Source organism: Giraffa tippelskirchi, chromosome 14 (assembly GCF_054371585.1).
Source record: "Giraffa tippelskirchi isolate mGirTip1 chromosome 14, T2T-mGirTip1v1.2.pri, whole genome shotgun sequence".
NCBI classification, from domain to species: domain Eukaryota; kingdom Metazoa; phylum Chordata; class Mammalia; order Artiodactyla; family Giraffidae; genus Giraffa; species Giraffa tippelskirchi.
In genome coordinates, this window is record NC_137288.1 from 47955940 (window position 1) to 47974571 (window position 18632).

The window sequence follows — 18632 nt, forward strand, 5'->3', positions numbered from 1 at the left end:
ATTACCTTATTGGAAATAACAAATGCTTTTGATTGGCCATTCATAATTTAGCATAATCTTATTTTCATTATACCTATAATAGAAGTGTAAAACACACAAAGAAATAAGGCTTGCATATTTTTCATTTTTAGAAAATTAAATCCATGATCAAAAGTGGTTATTCTATTTTATATCCTTCACATAGAATCTGTTTCTATGAACAACTTCACTTAAATCTCTTAGGTTTGTCAGTACATTAAAACTGTACTTGCTGATATTAAAAAAAAAACAAAACCTTGTAAAAACAATGCTACTCACATGACATGGAAAATTAACCACACAGAATAAGTTTAATATTCTGAATTTAAAAAGAATTAATTTAACTCTGCTCAAGAGTCATAACTCAACACTTTTTTCCCCCCAATGGAAGAAGAAACTCAGAATATACTTTGCTTTAAATGCCATTTTTAAAAAAACGGATAGAACATACGAATAGTGGCTAAAAAGATAAATGGGTACATTCAATGAGAATTTTTATTTCAATTATCCACAAAACAATATAATAATACTTTATAAAAATATTAAGTTTTAGGCTACATTATTCATTAAAAAAAGTGTTTGTGCTAGAAGGCTGTTTTTACCAACTTCCTTTTTTGGTAAGGAAAACACATTAAGAGGCTGAACAAAAGCTGTTGGAAAAAAATCTTCAAATGTACAAACTTGTTTATTTTTCTCAGCAATTTAAAAATACATAAACCATTTAAACTGAATACATGTTAAGTTAGTGTTTTATTTCCTAACTATACAATTGATATTATAAGGAACTGCTCCATTCAATTAAAACCTAATGAATGCCATCAACTTTTTCTGGCTTATTTTTCGGAAGAGAATTATTAGTACATAAACATAATTTTATCCTTTTTAAAATGCTTAGAAAAATTGAAATATCATAGTTCACACAAAGCCCTTTAAAAATCTGAAGTCACAGGTTGAGGATGTAAAAGGTAAATGATGACAGCAGTCTTCTTGGGAAAATCCTCGTGGAAGGATTCAATACTATGCAAGTTACGTAAACATAAGAAACCACCGCAAGTTTTAGTACCAGAACTACTGCCAACCTGCATGAAGTTCATCTGTCACATTTTTAAAACGGTTTGGATTTCAACACAGATACCACAGCACAGAAATGTTTATTTAATGACCAAATCAGGTAAGTGATGACAGTTACTAATGATATTCCTAAAATGCTGGGACCGGATGTGTTGCTATATTTAAAATGTGACTACAAAAGAGAGTGTTTTAAAACATAAATACCAGACTTTGTCAGACCCAGTTCCTTTGCTAGACACTTACACCCGTGATGCTGCCATTCAAATTCATATTTTGGGATTTTAATTTTCTTTTTGAGTTAGTCATAAAAATCAGTATTATTCTGTATGTTTCACTGGTGTACTTTAAATATGCAACAACTATCCCCCTCTTTTCACCAATTATTCTGAGTATATTCTCCTCCTCAAATCAACTAAATTCTAAAAGGGGAAAAACAATCATCATTAAGTATACTTAAAAAGGGAACGCAGATTTCAACACGGACTTGAAAACTGGAGTTCTAAAAACGGTCTGCATAGAAGCTGTATCACTGGCATTAGTGGGAAGCCTTAACTTAGCTATTTGAGGCTACAGCACTCATTTAGTGTTTGTGTTAAGAAAGATTAGTTTTATAATCCTACCTATAACTCTTAAAATCTCAGAAAATAGATGAAGTGAGGAGCTTTGAGTGCCAGCAAAGCCATTCTGTCACTCCATAACATCAACATTAAACACAACACCCCATCTCTCTATCTGTAAAACTTTCACATTTTCTTTTCTCATATTTCTTTTAAATACATTTTCCTGTTAGTCTATATTCAGTATGAGCAAAAGTGCATTCAAGTCCCTGATCTAGTGATATTTTCCATTTGTGGCACCCACCGTTAAGTACATGTTAGCAATCTCACAGTACCAGTCTACTTTTCAAAAATGACTGTTAAAAAACACTGGGTTTATTTTTTTCATGCTATCTAAAGATTAAAAGATTTCCCCTTGGATTGTACGATTTCAATTATGTATTGCCTTAAAAAAAAAAATCAATGCAACCTTACAAAAGATTAACTCACTTTCTAGTTACCTTCATTATTTTAAACTGAGCTATTAAGATATGATTAAAAGTGAAAAATGTCTTCTACTTTCCAGTTTCATGAGTATATTGAGTATTAACACAGTGCATTATACTTTCAAATTCTACTGCTGTCATCTAACATTTAATCAAATTTTAGATGCCATTTATATTCCTTTTTGCTTCTAAAAACCTGGCCCACTTCCATGCAAACAGAGGCATATATTAAGATTGCATATTAACTGTTCAACTTAGAAAAAACTTCTGAGAAGAATAAATGCAAGATATTTTTAAAAACTGGAATGGAATTGTTTGGTCCCGTGAAAATTCCTTAATTCTAGATTTTATTATGGTATAACTGATTTTAATCTCCCAAATTTTGCCTATACTGATTGATAAATTTCTCTGAATTATGAGTTTGGAGAATAAAAGAAAGGGAGTGATTCATAAACAGTAGCCTTGCTGCTCTTCATTGTCATGCCATCATTCACATGGTCATCCAAATCTTAACTATGCTTTCTTTGGACCCTGAAATCAGCTGGAAAAATTCATCATTGGTACTTTATAGAGTTTAACACTTGGAAAAAAAAAGTGGTTTTGTGCAACCATGTCTGGAATTCCAGTTTACCATCAAAACATGCAGGGTGAAGAAGATTTTCTTCTTTTGATTCCCGTACGTAAGTGAGGAAGTCTACACCAAGTTCTTTACAATTTTGGCAGATCGGTGCATATAAAATAGGCTTCTTGGATTATAAATTTTCTCCTGGCTGGTACTGTGGCTCTGTAGCAGTGAAATAGTCTTCCAGGAAGGATTGGATATACTCAAATGTTGGTCTTTCATCAGGGTCCTTCTTCCAACACAGATTCATCAATTCATGGAGGGACTCTGGACAGCCCTGTGGGCATGGCATCCTATACCCTCGTTCCACCTGCTCCAGCACCTCGCGGTTCACCATACCTGACACACGAGATTCAAACAGCAAGAAACAGTGAGAAACAGTGAAATAAACAGCCACCCTAAACACCATAAGCGAAACAGAACAAATCCCCCAACCACTAATTCGAGATATATTCAAGTGAGTTTCTTTACTGAAACGATCCTTTCTGACAAAGAAATAAATTTTAAATGTCAAAGGACATCAACAAAAGCTTACAAAAATGCTAATCTGTTTCAACACATCTAACTTTCTTCATTCCACCTAAAATCTGGTTTTTAGTACTCATGCCTTTCAAAGCCAACCCCAAACTTGGGCTAATGAGGAACAGAGGCAAGACAGTGTCTGAAAGGAATTCAGAATGAGTTCTAGTTCTGGTTTTGCCAAATATACTGATTATGTTACTTTATATCAAGTCACGTCCTTGAAACAGTCTCCTTATTTAATGTCACCTGTTTGACTTTGCTCCAATTTATTACACAGGTCCTTTCTTGTATTCCTATGTAATCCCCAACTATTTCATCAGCAGCTCACCCTGTGTTATCACAGGCTAAGCATACCCTCAGTTACTTGTGGGAGGAAGGGAAGGAGATAACTGAGATATATTTATGCTCATCATCTGAGAAAACAGTATAGCAAAAAGACCCTTTTAGAAAAGGGAGAAAGCTATGCACACAGAGCCCCATCTCAAGGACTGTGGCTCTCACAGACTGCTCACCATCCAATGCCGAAAAGAGAGAGGGAGGGGGGGAGGGAAGAAAGAAAAGAGACAGATAAACAAAGAGAAAAATAAAGGCCTTTCCCCCATAAACTTCAGTTACATGAAATGCAAGCTCACCTGGATATGGCACTCTGCCCTTTGTTACCAGTTCTGTCTGTAGAATTCCAAATGACCATACATCAGACTTGATTGTAAATCGACCATACAATGCAGCCTCAGGAGCTGTCCACTTGATTGGAAATTTTGCACCTAAAACAGTATTGACAAGCTTGCTTCAGTAACTGGTTTCTTTCTGTGCACATATGGCAAAAGCAGGGCTCATTTTTTGTCAGTATCCCTACTGTACCTGTTACCACTGTCAAATCCTTCAAAAGTACAAGATCTTCTTTAATACTATTTAAAATTTCCATTAGTAGAAAACACAGCTCTTCCTCATAAGATATTCAATGACATAAAAAAGAGCACAGCTGGTGGGGACAGAAAACCATTCAAGAAGGAATAGAGGTAAAAACACTAATAAGCAGCAACCAAAAACATGGATTATAGGATCCAAAACTTTTTAAGTCAGTCCAACTGCCTGCATGCTGCAGTCCATGGGGTTGCAAAGAGTTGGACACGACTGAGCAACTGAACTGAACTGAGCTCCTAGTAGTTACAACTGCTGGCTGCCAAGAGCATATTCTGTTGGTTCTAATGTCTTATTGGTTTTCGACCATAATCTCCTTTCTACACTATGGTATCGCTCTAGAAAATTTTACTGTACTATCGTTGTGAAACGCCTGAATTAATTTACTCAAATATTTAGTGTCTTAGCACTTTTTATGCACATTATGCTAATTGTTATCAGAGACACAAAAACACAGCTTTTGTGATGTTTATATACTTATACTGAAAATAAAATTATAGACTACTTACATATGTAGGTATATAATGTTGTAAAATATAGTTCTTTAAATGTTCTGACAAACAGAAGATCAATTTTCATCAGCACAATCACAAAAGGTTTCATTTAAAAAGTGGTAGCGAAGTTTAGCCTTAAAGAGTGGTTAGAATTTTTGTAGGTAAAGACTGAAGAAGAACAGGAAGATATTCTAGCTGGAGGAGCCAGCACACAGGTATGGAGATGGAAAAGAAAGCACTGAGCTTCTAGTGCTTAATGTAGTAAAACCTGGATGGTTCTGAGGTTTATTACAAACGTTATTTTAAAATGTTTCTTATTTGTTGGCATGCCAAGGGAAGTATGAAGAGGAGAATACTGCTCGTATATTCATAATGCAAACACCACCCACAGTCAAGTTCTTCTCTGGGGGAAAGAGCTATCAAAAAGTCACACGTATTATGCACTATGTATAATTTTATGAACAAAAATCAATGTTTCTATGACTCTTTTGAGCAGGCCTAGAGCTGTTTGCTTAATTCTGTACAACCCTGTATGTTCAAAAGAACATCCATTTTCAAAAGAAAATCCCTTCACTGAAAATGAGGTTAACAGCATTTATTAAACAGTCATTTTACCTTGTCTTGCCGTATATTCATTGTCTTCAATTAACCTTGCTAAGCCAAAATCTGCTATTTTGCACACAAGGTTTTCTCCTACAAGAATATTAGCAGCCCGAAGATCTCGATGAATATAGTTCATTCGTTCAATATAGGCCATACCATCAGCAATCTTGGGAAGAAAAACAAACATATATGGTATGAAGGGAAGGATGGAGAGGGCAATTCTGGTTAATGTTAAACCAGATCACTGAAGAAACATCTCTTGAAAAGAGATGATGGATAATGGGGCAGAGTCCAGTAGATGATAGGAAAAACAGAAAACCTTTTAATGGAGCAAGGAGAGAAGGATGAGAAGGAAGAGAGGGGTCGAGAGAAGGAGAAGGGAGAAGAGGGGAAGAGGGAGAAAAGAGATGGCACGTGGCCCACAAAGCCTGAAGCATTCAGCTGGCCCTTCTTCACAGATGAACAGTCTGCCCGCCTCCAGCATAAAGGGGCTCAGAGCCTGGGGCTCAGGTGTATGGACAAGGCTTGACATATGCTAAGGTCGCACAGGTGTGGTTTTCTTGGTATAAAGTTTCTCTGAATTGCCAGATCCTGTGGACATCTGGGCACGCATTGTGAGAGGAGTCTTAGATTCAATGTGTCAACCAAAGCCAATGAAAGGCCCCTACCACACATCTGAATAAAACTTTTAATAGTTCTCGATTATATTTAAAAACTCAGAAGAGTAAAACTACCCCATCTTAAACTGTATACCCGCCATCTAAATTCTTGTTTGGGACTATATTAAAAAAGAAATTCAGCATATACTTTTTCTTTATTTAAAGACCAACATGATTAATTACTTAAGGTATATTGGGCCTTCCCTGGTGGCTCAGAAGGTAATGAATCTGCCTGCAATGTAGAAGACCTGAGTTTGATCCCTGGGTTGGGAAGATCCCTTGGAGAAGGGAATGGCTACCTGCTCCAGTATTCTTGCCTGGAAAATTCCATGGACAGAGGAGCCTGGAGGGCTATATTCCATGGGGTGCCAAATAGTCGGATATGACTGAGCAACTAACACTTTCACTTAAGTATATTACCTTCCCACCTTCTATCCTAGTAGGATCAGTGTGACTCTGTGTTGCTTAATATCTGCCAATCTACTGCACCCCACTCCCAGCTTTGTTCAGGTCTTCTGCAGCATATACTTCAGATTTCTAGTATTTTCTTTGGAATAGCAATCATTCATTGTCTTAACATGTATCTACTGAACTATAAATACATACAGATTTTGTATTTGTGGATGCATATGTTTCTGAAAGGCCACATGATACAGGGCACCATGGTACTGGGATCACTGATTCTAATACTTGTGTGAATCTTAGACACCTGGGTCCTCAGATACTACAGTATCTATAATATACAGAGATTAGACTGGATTATCTGTAATCTTCCTCCCAGCTCTAAAACTCCATGATTTCACTACATAAACAATAGTATTCTGAGGAGCTTGGCAGGCTGCGGTCCATAGGGTTACAAAGAGTCGGATAAGACTGAAGAGACTTGGCGCGCACACACACACGAGATTAGTTTACAGTTTTAACGTGCACTTGCAGTTCAAATGGACACACGGATGAACACACAAGTACCTGAGCAGCCATGTCAACCAGCTGTGGGAGCTTCAGATACTTTCCATCTCCTTCCTTCAGGAAATCTAATAAGCTCCCTGTAACAGACAGCAAGACATTCATGAACAATAAGCAAATTTAACAAGAGTAAAATGGGCTAATGAGGATATAAAGATGTGATACTGTCTGTTCTTTAAAACAAACAAACAAAAATCTTGACTGTGAAGGGAAGCAAGAGCCAGAGAGAAGTTGGTGAAAAGCGGATGCTGGGACCACGGGAGGGTTTTGTGTTTAAATGAAAGGATGAAGAACATAGTGTAAGAACTGTCCTTAAATAGAAGAAGTGACACTTCTTCTTTTTAGCCTGCAAGACAGACTGATGTTACATAAGTACTCTGCAAGACAATGTGGAAATACAGAAAGAAGCAAAAGCTACAGTTCTTTGTTTCTGGGCTCAGAATCTAGATAAAGTGCCACAATCAATCAACTAAGTAGAACATCATTCGGTGTAATGATAATTGCTAAAACAGTACAAAAGCTGCAGAGCCCAGAAACAGCAGGAATCGGGGACTGTAACGTGTCATTTAGACAACTGTTTTTCTTTGCTCTTTAACCAATTACAACAAATCCCCCCTCCCTTAAGTGTTCCTTATATCCATTCATCGGAGCATTCTAGATGTACCAGTGGGCCTTTAACTTTTTTTGGTCATGGGTTATTTTGAGAATCTGATGAAAACTACCGACTCTTTGTTGAGAAAAATACACATAAGTATGAAAAAACTGATGGAGAACTTCAGAGGAAGTTTTCTGGACCCTCTGAAGCTCATTCATGGCAGAGAGCAGGTACTTGATAAGTAATTGTGAGACCAATTCAAAGCAGTCCTTCAGTTTGCCCCACACATGTCTCTAGCCTTCTGCACTTCTACTATCCATGGTTTTGCTCCCCATTTCCTCACATCTCTGCAGAACCAGTAACCCTTCTGTTTATCCATCCACATCCCTCATCATCTTAAAGGATGGTACAAGACTTGTCTTTTCTACTGATTTTTCTAATTTTTATTCCAACCTAGATAATCTCTTCCTCAATTTCTATGTTATTCACTGAATGTGTCAAACACCTAGAAATTCATTATGCTTTGGCTTGAACTTATTTGTTCATAGCAAGCTGTTATTTAGTTTTATACTGAAAATTAACTCATTGGGTTAGGTCTTCTTTCCAAATTCAATGTAAGTTAGTTAGATGGCTTTATTTCTTTGATGCCTTATAATATTAGCAGACTGTTTATATATTAGAAGCTTTCAATACATTTCAATTATTAATAATTTCTAGAGTATCCTGCTTCCCTGGTGGCTCAGATGGTAAAGCGTCTGCCTGCAATGCAGGAGACCTGGGTTCAATCCCTGGATCTGGAAGATCCCCTGGAGAAGGAAATGGCAACCCACTCCAGGACTCTTGTCTGGGAAATCCCATGGATGGAGGAGCCTGGTAGGCTACAGTTCATGGGGTTGCAGAGTCAGATGCAACTGAAAGACTTCAGTTTCAGTTTCAGAGTATCTTGACAATCAAGAGAACACAAGAGGCAATGAGTTTGGTTGGGTTACAGAGGGCCAAATTCTAAGTGCGTGAAGAGCAAAATGGGGAACTAGAGTTTAAAAATAGAAGGGGCGTTTGTGATCCTGCATTCTAAATATCCCATCTAGATATAATCCTAATCCGGCAATCTGACAACACAGACTTCTACCACATTCCCCAATTAAATACTTCTTGAAATCAATACACAAGCTATATGGCCCATTAGCTTTATCTCCACAACACTCTTATACTCTGGATATCCTGATTTAAACTTCCTCCTGGTCCCTTTCCTCCCTTCTAGTTCACCCTAATATACTCTGACGTAGGAGACCTGGCAGTATTTTTTAGGCAGAGATTCCTTGTTAAAAATGCCATGTGCTCTGATTCATGTTGAAGTTGAACAGAAAACAACAAAATTCTGTAAAGCAATTATCCTTCAATTAAAAAATAAATAAAACATTTAAAAATGCAAAAAAAAAAAAAAAAGCCATGTGCTTTAGGAGCTTTAGGTAATGTTTTAGCCACCAATTAGTTCAGTTCAGTTGCTTAGTCATGTCCAACTCTTTGCAACCCCATGGACCGAAACATGCCAGGCTTCCTTGTCCATCACCAACTCCCAGAGCTTACTCATGTCCAGCAAGTCGGTGATGCCATCCAACCATCGCATCCTCTGTCGCCCCCTTCTCCTCTTGCCTTCAATCTTTCCCAGCATCAGGGTCTTTTCAAATGAGCCAGTTCTTCACATCAGGGGGCCAAAGTATTGGTGTTTCAGCTTCAACATCAGTCCTTCCAATGAATATTCAGGACTGATTTCCTTTAGGATGGACTGATTGGATCTCCTTGCTGTTTAAGGGACTCGCAACAGTCTTCTCCAACACCATAGTTCAAAAGCATCAGTTCTTGGGTGCTCAACTTTCTTTATAGTCCAACTCTCATATCCATACATGACTACTGGAAAAACCAAAGCTTTGACTAGATGGACCTTTGTTGGCAAAGTAATGTCTCTGCTTTTTAATATGCTATCTAGGTTGGTCATAGTTTTTCTTCCAAGGAGCAAGCATCTTTTAATTTCACGGCTGCAATCACCATCTGCTGTGATTTTGGAGCCCAAGAAAATAAAGTCTCTCACTGTTTCCATTGTTTCTCCATCTATTTGCCATGAAGTGATGGGAACAGATGCCATGATCTTAGTTTTCTGAATGGTGAGTTTTAAGCCAGCTTTTTCACTCTCCTCTTTCACGTTCATCAAGAGGCTCTTTAGTTCTTCTTTGCTTTCTGCCATAAGGATGGTCATCTGCATACCTGAGGTTATTGATATCTCTTCCAGCAATCTTGATTCCAGCTTGTGCTTCATCCAGTCCAGCATTTCACATGATGTACTCTGCGTATAAGTTAAATAAGCAGGGTGACAATATACAGCCTTGATGCACTCTTTTCCCAATTTGGAACCAGTCTGTTGTTCCATGTACAGTTCTAACTGCTGCTTCTTGACCTGCATACAGATTTCTCAGGAGGCAGGTCAGGTGGTGTGGTATTTCCATCTCTTGAAGAATTTTCCAGTTTGTTGTGATTGACAGAGTCAAAGGCTTTGGCATAGTCAGTAAAGCAAAAGTAGATGTTTTTCTGGAACCCTCATTTTTTCCAATGATCCAACAGATGTTGGCAATTTGATCTCTGGTTCCTCTGCCTTTTCTAAAACTAGCTTGAACATCTGGAAGTGCACAGTTCACATACTGTTGAAGCTTCGCTTGGAGAATTTTGAGCATTATTTTGCTAGCATGTGAGATGAGTGAAATTGTATGGTAGTCTGAACATTCCTTGGCATTGCCTTTCTTTGGGACTGGAATGAAAACTGACCTTTTCCAGTCCTGAGGCCACTGCTCAGTTTTCCAAATTTGCTGGCATATTGAGTGTAGCACTTTCACAGCATCATCTTTTAGGATTTGAAATAGCTCAACTGGAATTTCATCACCTCCACTAGCTTTGTTCATAGTGATGCTTCCTAAAGTCCACTTGACTTTGCATTCCAGGATGTCTGGCTCTAGGTGAGTGATCACACCATTGTGGTTATCTGGGTCATGAAGATTTTTTTGTATACTTCTTCTGTGTATTCTTGCCACCTCTTCTTAATGTCTTCTGCTTCTGTTATGTCCATACCATTTCTGTCCTTTATCGTGCCCATCTTTGCATGAAATGTTCCCTTGGTATCTCTAATATTCTTGAAGATATCTCTATAGTCTTTCCCATTCTATTGTTTTCCTCTATTTCTTTGCAATGATCACTGAGGAAGGCTTTCTTATCTCTCTGTGCTATTCTTCGGAACTCTCTTAAGAACGTCAGTTCTTAACTTCTGGTTTTGTTTCTTTGGGGGGGAAGTATTTCCTCGTCATTGTACAGCTTGTAGTTGGTGCTGTCACCAGTAGGTGGAGGTACTTCACTGACCAAGATGGACATCCGGAGAGCGACGAAGCCATCAGAGGCTTTCACTATGGGTTACTGACTCATTAATACTGAAAAGAGGAGATAAAATTCAAGAGGGTAAAAAGCAGGCCTGTCAGCAAGCATACTCGGTGACTTACCGGTCCCTCTTCCAGTGCATCATCAGCAAAGGAGAAAGAGGGAAGAGCGCCAACCCTTCCTTCTCCTTCCCCTGCCCTAATCCACCCTGTTACTGAAGATTCCACACCTTGTGGTCTGGAGTTTGGAGAAAAAGACACCCTTCAGTTGACAGCAGTGGAAAAAAGAAGTTTCTAGGAGTCCTCAGAGTGTATTAAAACTAGACAAAATTAATTTCCTTAACTTTACCTGATTTCTTCATTTAGCACCGAAGACACAAATATCGTTCTGATTGCATTGTTTTAAATCAACTAGTGCAAATACTTTTTTTCCTATTCTACTGCCTCTGGTCAAACGGAATGAAGGACTTTACTTTCAAAATAAATTCAGTGCCTTATTTTCAACTCTGTACTATCCTTCAGAATAACTGGGACTAATTACTGAGTATTCTGTTAAACAACATATCAGACGTTCTCTTTTCCTATGTCTGCATAAAAATCTCCAATTAGAAAACACAATAAAAATCTGTATGCATAAAGACAGAAATGACAAAATTTATTAACATGAATATCCCAGGAGATACTGACGTACACATACCTTTGGACATAAATTCAGTGACAATGTAAATCGGCTCTTCAGAAACAACAGCATATAGTGGAACAAGTTTATCATGTCTTAGTTTTTTCATTATCTGAGCCTCTTGAAGAAAAGCTTCTGGCATCATTGTACCTGGCTTCAGTGTTTTGATCGCTACTTTTGTGGTTCCATTCCACGTTCCTAGAGAAACAACCCACATTTCACTATTTTAACCTATATTTTAAGAGATTTACAATAAACTTCAATGAGCAGCAGTAAGCTTACATATTTCAACATATCATAAATTATGGCCTTTTAATCTATGGCCAAACAATGAAAGAAAACAAAAATTCAGGCTCCTTACCCATCCATACTTCACCAAAACATCCTTGTCCTAGTTTAACTTCTAGTCGCAAAGATTCTCGCGGGATTTCCCAAGCATCTTTTGCCAGACCTTGAGTCTGGGGTTTCACAGTTGGACATACAGTTGTTAACTTATGGCATAAACCATCGGCATGTTCTAGATAAATGAATAAACTACACTGTAAATGAATAATTTTCAAAAACTGAGGTATATATAGTTGTACCAGTGTTTTTAAAAGTTTAAATCACAGGAAACAAAAACATGATGTTCTATCAGTATTATTACAAAAGCACAAACACAAAAATGAGATCGCTTATAAGAAACAAAACATACAAGAAGTGAAACATTTTATTAAATACATTTTAAAGTTATTATTTATTGAATACTTATGTCCCAGCTATTGTGCCAATTCAGCACTTCACAAATTTATATAAAGGAAGCTTAGAAAACTTAAGCAACTTTTTCAAGGTCACCCAGTAAATATGTGATGGAGATGGGTTTTAAACCTTAGATCCAACTGCCTCCAAAGTTCTGCTTTTGATCACTGTGCTGTATTTCTTCCCCAAAGAGAATGCTATCATTAACAGCTATTTCTAGAATCCACAAGTGTAAGAAGCACAATAAAATCAAGGAAAATTTCTTTAAAGAACTGATTTTCAAATAAAGGGAGACACAAAAACAGGAAACCCCAAATTTACAATGGTTTGACTTATGAATCCTGTTTACACACATTCCCTTCCACTCTCAACAAGTAACCACACACATCCACATTCTAACAAGTGCAATTACAACTGATACTACTGCTTGGTAATGTGCTGAGTCAATGTCAAGACTGATGATTGACTTTGTAGATTCAATTTGCAGCTAGCTGTCACTGAAGAAGAAATTGTCATGAAACTTCCCCTCCCCTAGTATTAATCATTTAAAGACTTGCAGATGCATTTATGTATCAAATTGGAGATTAAACATTTTGAGACAGAAGACTCTAATACTGACCACTGTTCAAAGATCGGTGAAGGACTGATAAATGTCTACACTTGCTACAGGTTACTTTTCCATGAAAATAAAATGCACCTTCAGATCACATTTCATTAGAATCACACTTCACCAAGTCTTATGTGGTCCAGCCTATGCTGAGGAAGGCAACCCAACAGGACATATGATAATAGTTTTTTACTAATGTGTTTAGTTTTACCTACTTAGTAAGTATCCCAAAATAAAATTTTGCTTTTTCCTTTATTGTCACATCTATTTGGCACATCATACAGGAGCCCAACTCAGGCAGTAAGTATTTCTGTTCTTCATTTTAAAACTAAAATACACTGGGCACATTCTGTGTGAGAAGTAGCACACTAAACCTTAAGAGGCATGACGACATGGATCTGTCCTCATAAAATTAAACACAAGGAAGTTAACTTTCACCCGTGAAGTATGCACGTACCTGTGTAGTGTTTGACCAGCTTCTGCAGAGTATCAAACTGTGCTCTGGTTGTGATGTAGTATCCACCGTTGTCCAGTTTCCTAATTTTGTAGTGCTTCACATTGTCACCCCTCACCTCATCCCAGTCCCGAATAGAGAGAGAATAAGCACCTGGAGGGGAAATGGACACTCTTATTGTATCTTCCTTAAAATACTGCCTGAGGAAACTTTTATACTTGTCTTAACAATATTCATACCTTTAGTAGTTTCACTCTCTCTTACTAAGAAAATACCTCGCTGATTCCCAGGATTCAGAAGTAATCTTTCAGCATCTTTTCTCCCCATTTTGCCAAAATACCATCTGAGGGAAAGAAAGAGTAGTGTTCTGAGTTAGAAGAGTGTAAGCATCAGAAAAATTAAACACAGGTATTGGTAAGAATGGAGTGGGGCAGGGATGATGACAAAGAATAAAACACAGCTTTAAAATATATCAGAACAAAATGGAAGGTCTTTAATAAGAATATTACAAGTATTACTGTCAAAATATATTCTGTCATAGTTTTTCATGTACTAACTACTCAACAGGTCTTTTAAACTCCATGTGGCAGTCAGAGGAACAGTAAATACAGAAGGAAAGGCAACAGCGTCAGACTGCCTCTTAGACAATGGCAGATGGAAATATTAACACTACAGAAGGAAGAGTGAAAGGGCTTCCCTGGTGTCTCAGATGGTAGCGAATCTGACTGCCAATGCAGGAGACCCAGATTTGATCCCTGGAGATTTGATACAGTCCCCCAGATTTGATCCCTGGGATGGGAAAATCCTGTGGAGAAGGGAATGGCAATCCACTCCAGTATTCTTTCCTGGAGAACCCCATGGATAGAGAAGCCTGGCAGGCTACAGCCCATGGTGTCGCAGAAAGTCGGACACGATTGAGCAACTCACACACATACAGAAAGAGTAAAAGTGGTTCTCTGGCAACAGTGATCATTTGTATCCAGTTTTGTTGTTCAATCGCTCAGTCATGTCCAACTCTTTGCGACCCCATGGACTGCAGCACGCCAGGCTTCCCTGTCTTCACCACCACCCAGAGGTTGCTCAAATTCATGTCCATAGAGTCTGTGATGCCATCCAACCACCTCATCCTCTGTCATCTCCTTCTCCTCCTGACTTCAATCTTTCCCAGGATCAGGGTCTTTTCTAATGAGTCGGCTCTTCACATCAGGTGGCCAAAGTATTGGAGCTTCAGCATCAGTCCTTGCAATGAATATTCAGGGTTGATATCCTTTAGGATTGACTGGTTTGATCTCCTTGCTGTCCAAGGGACCCTCAAGAGTCTTCTCCAACACCACAGTTCAAAAGCATCAATCCTTCAGCACTCAGCCTTCTTTATGGTCCTACTCTCACATCCGTACATGACTACTGGAAAAACCATAGTTTTGACTAAATGAACCTTTGTCAGCAAAGTAATGTCTCTGCTTTTTAATATGCTGTCTGGGTTGGTCATAGCTTTTCTTAAAAGAAGAAAGTGTCTTTTAATTTCATGGCTGCGGTCACCATCTGCAGTGATTTTGCAGCCCAAGAAAATAAAGTCTGTCACGGTTTCCACTGTTTCCCCATCTATTTGCCATGAAGTGATGGGACCAGATGCCATGATCTTAGTTTTCTGAATGTTGAGTTTTAAGGCAGCTTTTTCACTCTCCTCTTTCCCTTTCATCAAGAGGCTCTTTAGTTCTTCTTCGCTTTCTGCCATAAGGGTGGTGTCATCTGCATATCTGAGGTCATTGATATTTCTCCTGGCAATCTTGATTCCAGCTTGCACTCAGTAAGATGCAAGTGAATCATACCTAAATTATTAGGGATCCTAGTGTGGGTTTGATTTTGTGAATAAAAATGCAATTTTTGCTGTGGAGGAGCCATAGAATAGTGGAGAAGACAAAAGGACAAAACAGAATAGTGGAGAAGACAAAAGGACAAAATGGAAAGTGACAAGTGCCAAAGCATAACAGAGAGTTATGGAGACACATTATACATCACAAATATAAGCAAACATGGATAGAGCACCTATTATGTGCAGGGCGCTGTGTTAACTGCTGTGATATGAAGTATTATTTATGGATCTCAGGCAAACCTGCTTTGACATAAAGGTACAAGCATGTCTGATCTGACTGTGTTTTGCTCTACTGCACTTCGCAGATGCTGTCTTTTTAAAAACTGAAAGTTTGTGGCAACCCTGCTTTGAGCAACTCTATCCAAGTCATTTTTCCAAAAGCATCTGCTAACTTTGTGTCACTGTGTCACATTTTGCTGTCTTGCAATATTCCAAACATTTTTTCCACATAAGACAGTGAATTTAATTGACAGATGTTGTGTGTGATCTGACTGCTCTACCAACTCTCCATCTCCGCTCTGCATGCCCCCAACTCTCTGAGACACACAATACTGAAATCAGGTTTACAATGTCTCGAAGTGTTCCTTTCTCTGAGTGAAAGAACAGTCAATCAATGCAGCAAATTTCACTGTTGTTTTAAGAAACTGCCACAGCCACCCCAACCTTCAGCAGCTATCACCCAGACCCATCAGCAGCCATCAACATGGAGGCAGGACCCTCCACGAGCAAAGCGATTATGGTTTGCTGAAAGCTTAGATGACGGTGAGCATATTTCAGCAATACAGTATTTTTAAAGAAGGTATGTATTGTTTCCTTTAGACACAAGCTATTGCACACTTAATAGACTACAGTATAACTTTTATATGCACTGGGAAACCAATTCACTTTACTGTAATATTTACTTTATTGTGGTTGTCTAGAACCAAATCCACAATATTTCCGAACATGCCTGTAATGTCACTGAAGGTGAACTTTAACGTTTTAAAAGTTGCAAGAATGGTATGTAGAATTCCCATTTACCCTCCACCCAGGTTTCCTGTTAACACTGCTTTGTCATATTCTCACTTTCCCTGTGTACGTGTGTGTTTGTGTGGCTGTGTGTGTTTGCTTCTGAACTGAATGACAGTTGCAAACGTGCTGAATCACTGTCCCTAAACACCCAGTGTGCACCTCCTAAGAGACAAAGACGCTCCCACACCACCGTGGAGGAAGCACCTAAGTCCAGGAGGGAACACTATGACACAGTAACACCAACTGAGGATAAGCTTCTGAAGTGAAAGGGTCTGCGGAATATACAAAGGGTTAATGCGATGTTTTTAAAGTGGGAAAAAAAAAAAAGACTAGGGACTAGGCATAATGCAGTATTATAAATCCAGCTTCATTTATGATCCTACTGTAAGCAAACACTATGGCATTAATTATTAATTATCAAGTAACATCTCCTATTAATACAATACATTAGCTGTATTAAGACTGGCATGTAATTGTGTGTGTGTAAAGTTGTGGCTAAGCAGAACGTGCATTAAGACATTTTAAAAATCAAAATAATTAATAAAATATGAAGTGGAGCCGTACTCTTCAGCCTGAATGGAATCCGCCGGGGCTACGTAATTGCTTGGGATATAGCCATTCTTTCCTGTAGCGATTGATCTCGCCTCCCACCAGTCTCCTTCCCTGCAACACACAGAACAACAGTCACCGCAAGGCAGACCGCAGCCCAGGACACAGTCTGCTGCAGTGCCGTCTTGTATCTGAAATGGACAAGAGGGGTTACTTCCAGTTTTAGTTTATGCATTCGTTTGATCAAGAATTAAACTCAAAGAATAGTATTAGAAAAATAGATTACATGAATTAAGGAAATAAGGCTAAGCAAAATCACAAATGTGTATTTTTGCTCTGAATCAAAAAACAAAACAAAACCCCTGAAAAACAAACTCCCTTGCCCTAAAATAAACCAAAACCCATTTTAATTTTACTTATAAAATCTCTTTTTTACATAATTCTTTTCAACCTAAGACAATAAACTATACTGAATAAAACAATTTGGGAGGTGAATCTTTCAGATTACTCAGTTTTGAGTAAATGTTTTCTCCTTTAAAAGCTTTACTGAGATATAATTTGTATACTGTAAGATTCCCCCTTTTAAGACTTTTTGAGTTTTGCAACCATCACCACTATCATTTCACAACATTTTCATCGCCCACCAGAAGAAACTGTGTACCCATTAAGAACCACAGCCCATCCCGACCCTTCCCCATCATTTCCAACCACTAATGTGCTTTTCTGTTTCTATGGACATGCCCATTGTGGGGGCATTTCATGTAAATGGAGCCATACAATATGTGGTCTTTTTGACTGGCTTTGTTGACTAAGCATAATTTTTTCAGCATTTATGAGTTTTTTTTTTTAATTGCTAAATGATTTTCTTTTTAACAGTGCAAAAAAGTAATGTTCTTTTTTAGTCATATCAGGGGGAAAAAAGTTCAGATGCCCTAGAACTCTTGTAGCCAAAATATTTAGCAATGAGCAATAATAAAAAATTTAATTCCTGGAACAATACACATTTACAAGAATGTTATCCATGAATATCCAAATAAGACTAAAATTAATTCAGAACATAAGAAGTACATGTAATTTTTAACATGTAAGCCTTTAACATGAACTTTCCCAGAATTAATGGAAAGGAGTGTATATTATCCATCTACAATGAGGAAGACACATGGATTCTGCTACTGAAGATCAAATGAACGTTTGGCTTCACCAGCGGGTAAGTACTGAAAACACTGTCTACACTGAAATTTTATTAAAGCTTGAGGTGAACCTTCTCTCTAAAAAATGAAATGGAAAATCCTTTGTATTTTCAAATGTTTAGAAACTCAAGCACTTGCCTTGTAGCTTCCTGGTATATATTAAGCACATTTAGACACACAAAATGAAAACTCTGACCCTGATAATCGTTCAATGATTCATTCAGACTTTCACTATCTTTTTAAGTGACAGACCTTACAACAGGGTGTGCCAGAAACAGGGGAAAAGTCCTTAACTTCAGGTAACTCTGTGGAGGGCAGGATTTCTCAACCTCAGCATTACTGACCCTTTGGGCTGCCTAACTCTTTGTTGTGTGGGACTGTCCTGTGCACTGTCAGATGTTGAGTAACAGCCCTAGCCTCTTATCTATCAGATGACTCTATCTACCAGATGACAGTTGCAGCACCTTGGTGGTAACAACCAAAAATGCCTCCAGACATTACCAAACAGCCCTTGGGTGATTTAGCCTCTGGATGACAACCACTGGTCTAAAGGAATGACAGGCAAGTGATAAACTACAATTCAAAACTGTGGTGGCAGCTAT

General features: G+C 38.1%; 1 protein-coding gene across 15 annotated transcripts in view; it reads right to left on the minus strand.

Moving 5' to 3' along the window:
• Positions 1 to 495: 495 nt before the first annotated feature.
• Positions 496 to 18632, minus strand: part of YES1 (YES proto-oncogene 1, Src family tyrosine kinase) — a 56434-nt gene continuing 38297 nt past the window's right edge. For 14 of the 15 annotated variants that reach the window (XM_081561828.1, XM_081561822.1, XM_081561826.1 and 11 more), the window contains 9 exons: positions 16856 to 16954; positions 13647 to 13750; positions 13411 to 13560; positions 11970 to 12125; positions 11627 to 11806; positions 6922 to 6998; positions 5306 to 5459; positions 3908 to 4039; positions 496 to 3092 (listed from right to left, as the gene is read on the minus strand). In XM_081561828.1, coding sequence (XP_081417954.1) covers positions 2884 to 3092; positions 3908 to 4039; positions 5306 to 5459; positions 6922 to 6998; positions 11627 to 11806; positions 11970 to 12125; positions 13411 to 13560; positions 13647 to 13750; positions 16856 to 16954 — 1261 coding nt within the window. In that variant the 3' untranslated portion in view covers positions 496 to 2883. Of the gene's footprint in view, positions 3093 to 3907; positions 4072 to 5264; positions 5460 to 6921; positions 6999 to 11626; positions 11807 to 11969; positions 12126 to 13410; positions 13561 to 13646; positions 13751 to 16855; positions 16955 to 18632 lie in introns of all 15 variants that reach the window. The other variant, XR_014074575.1, reaches the window with a different exon arrangement.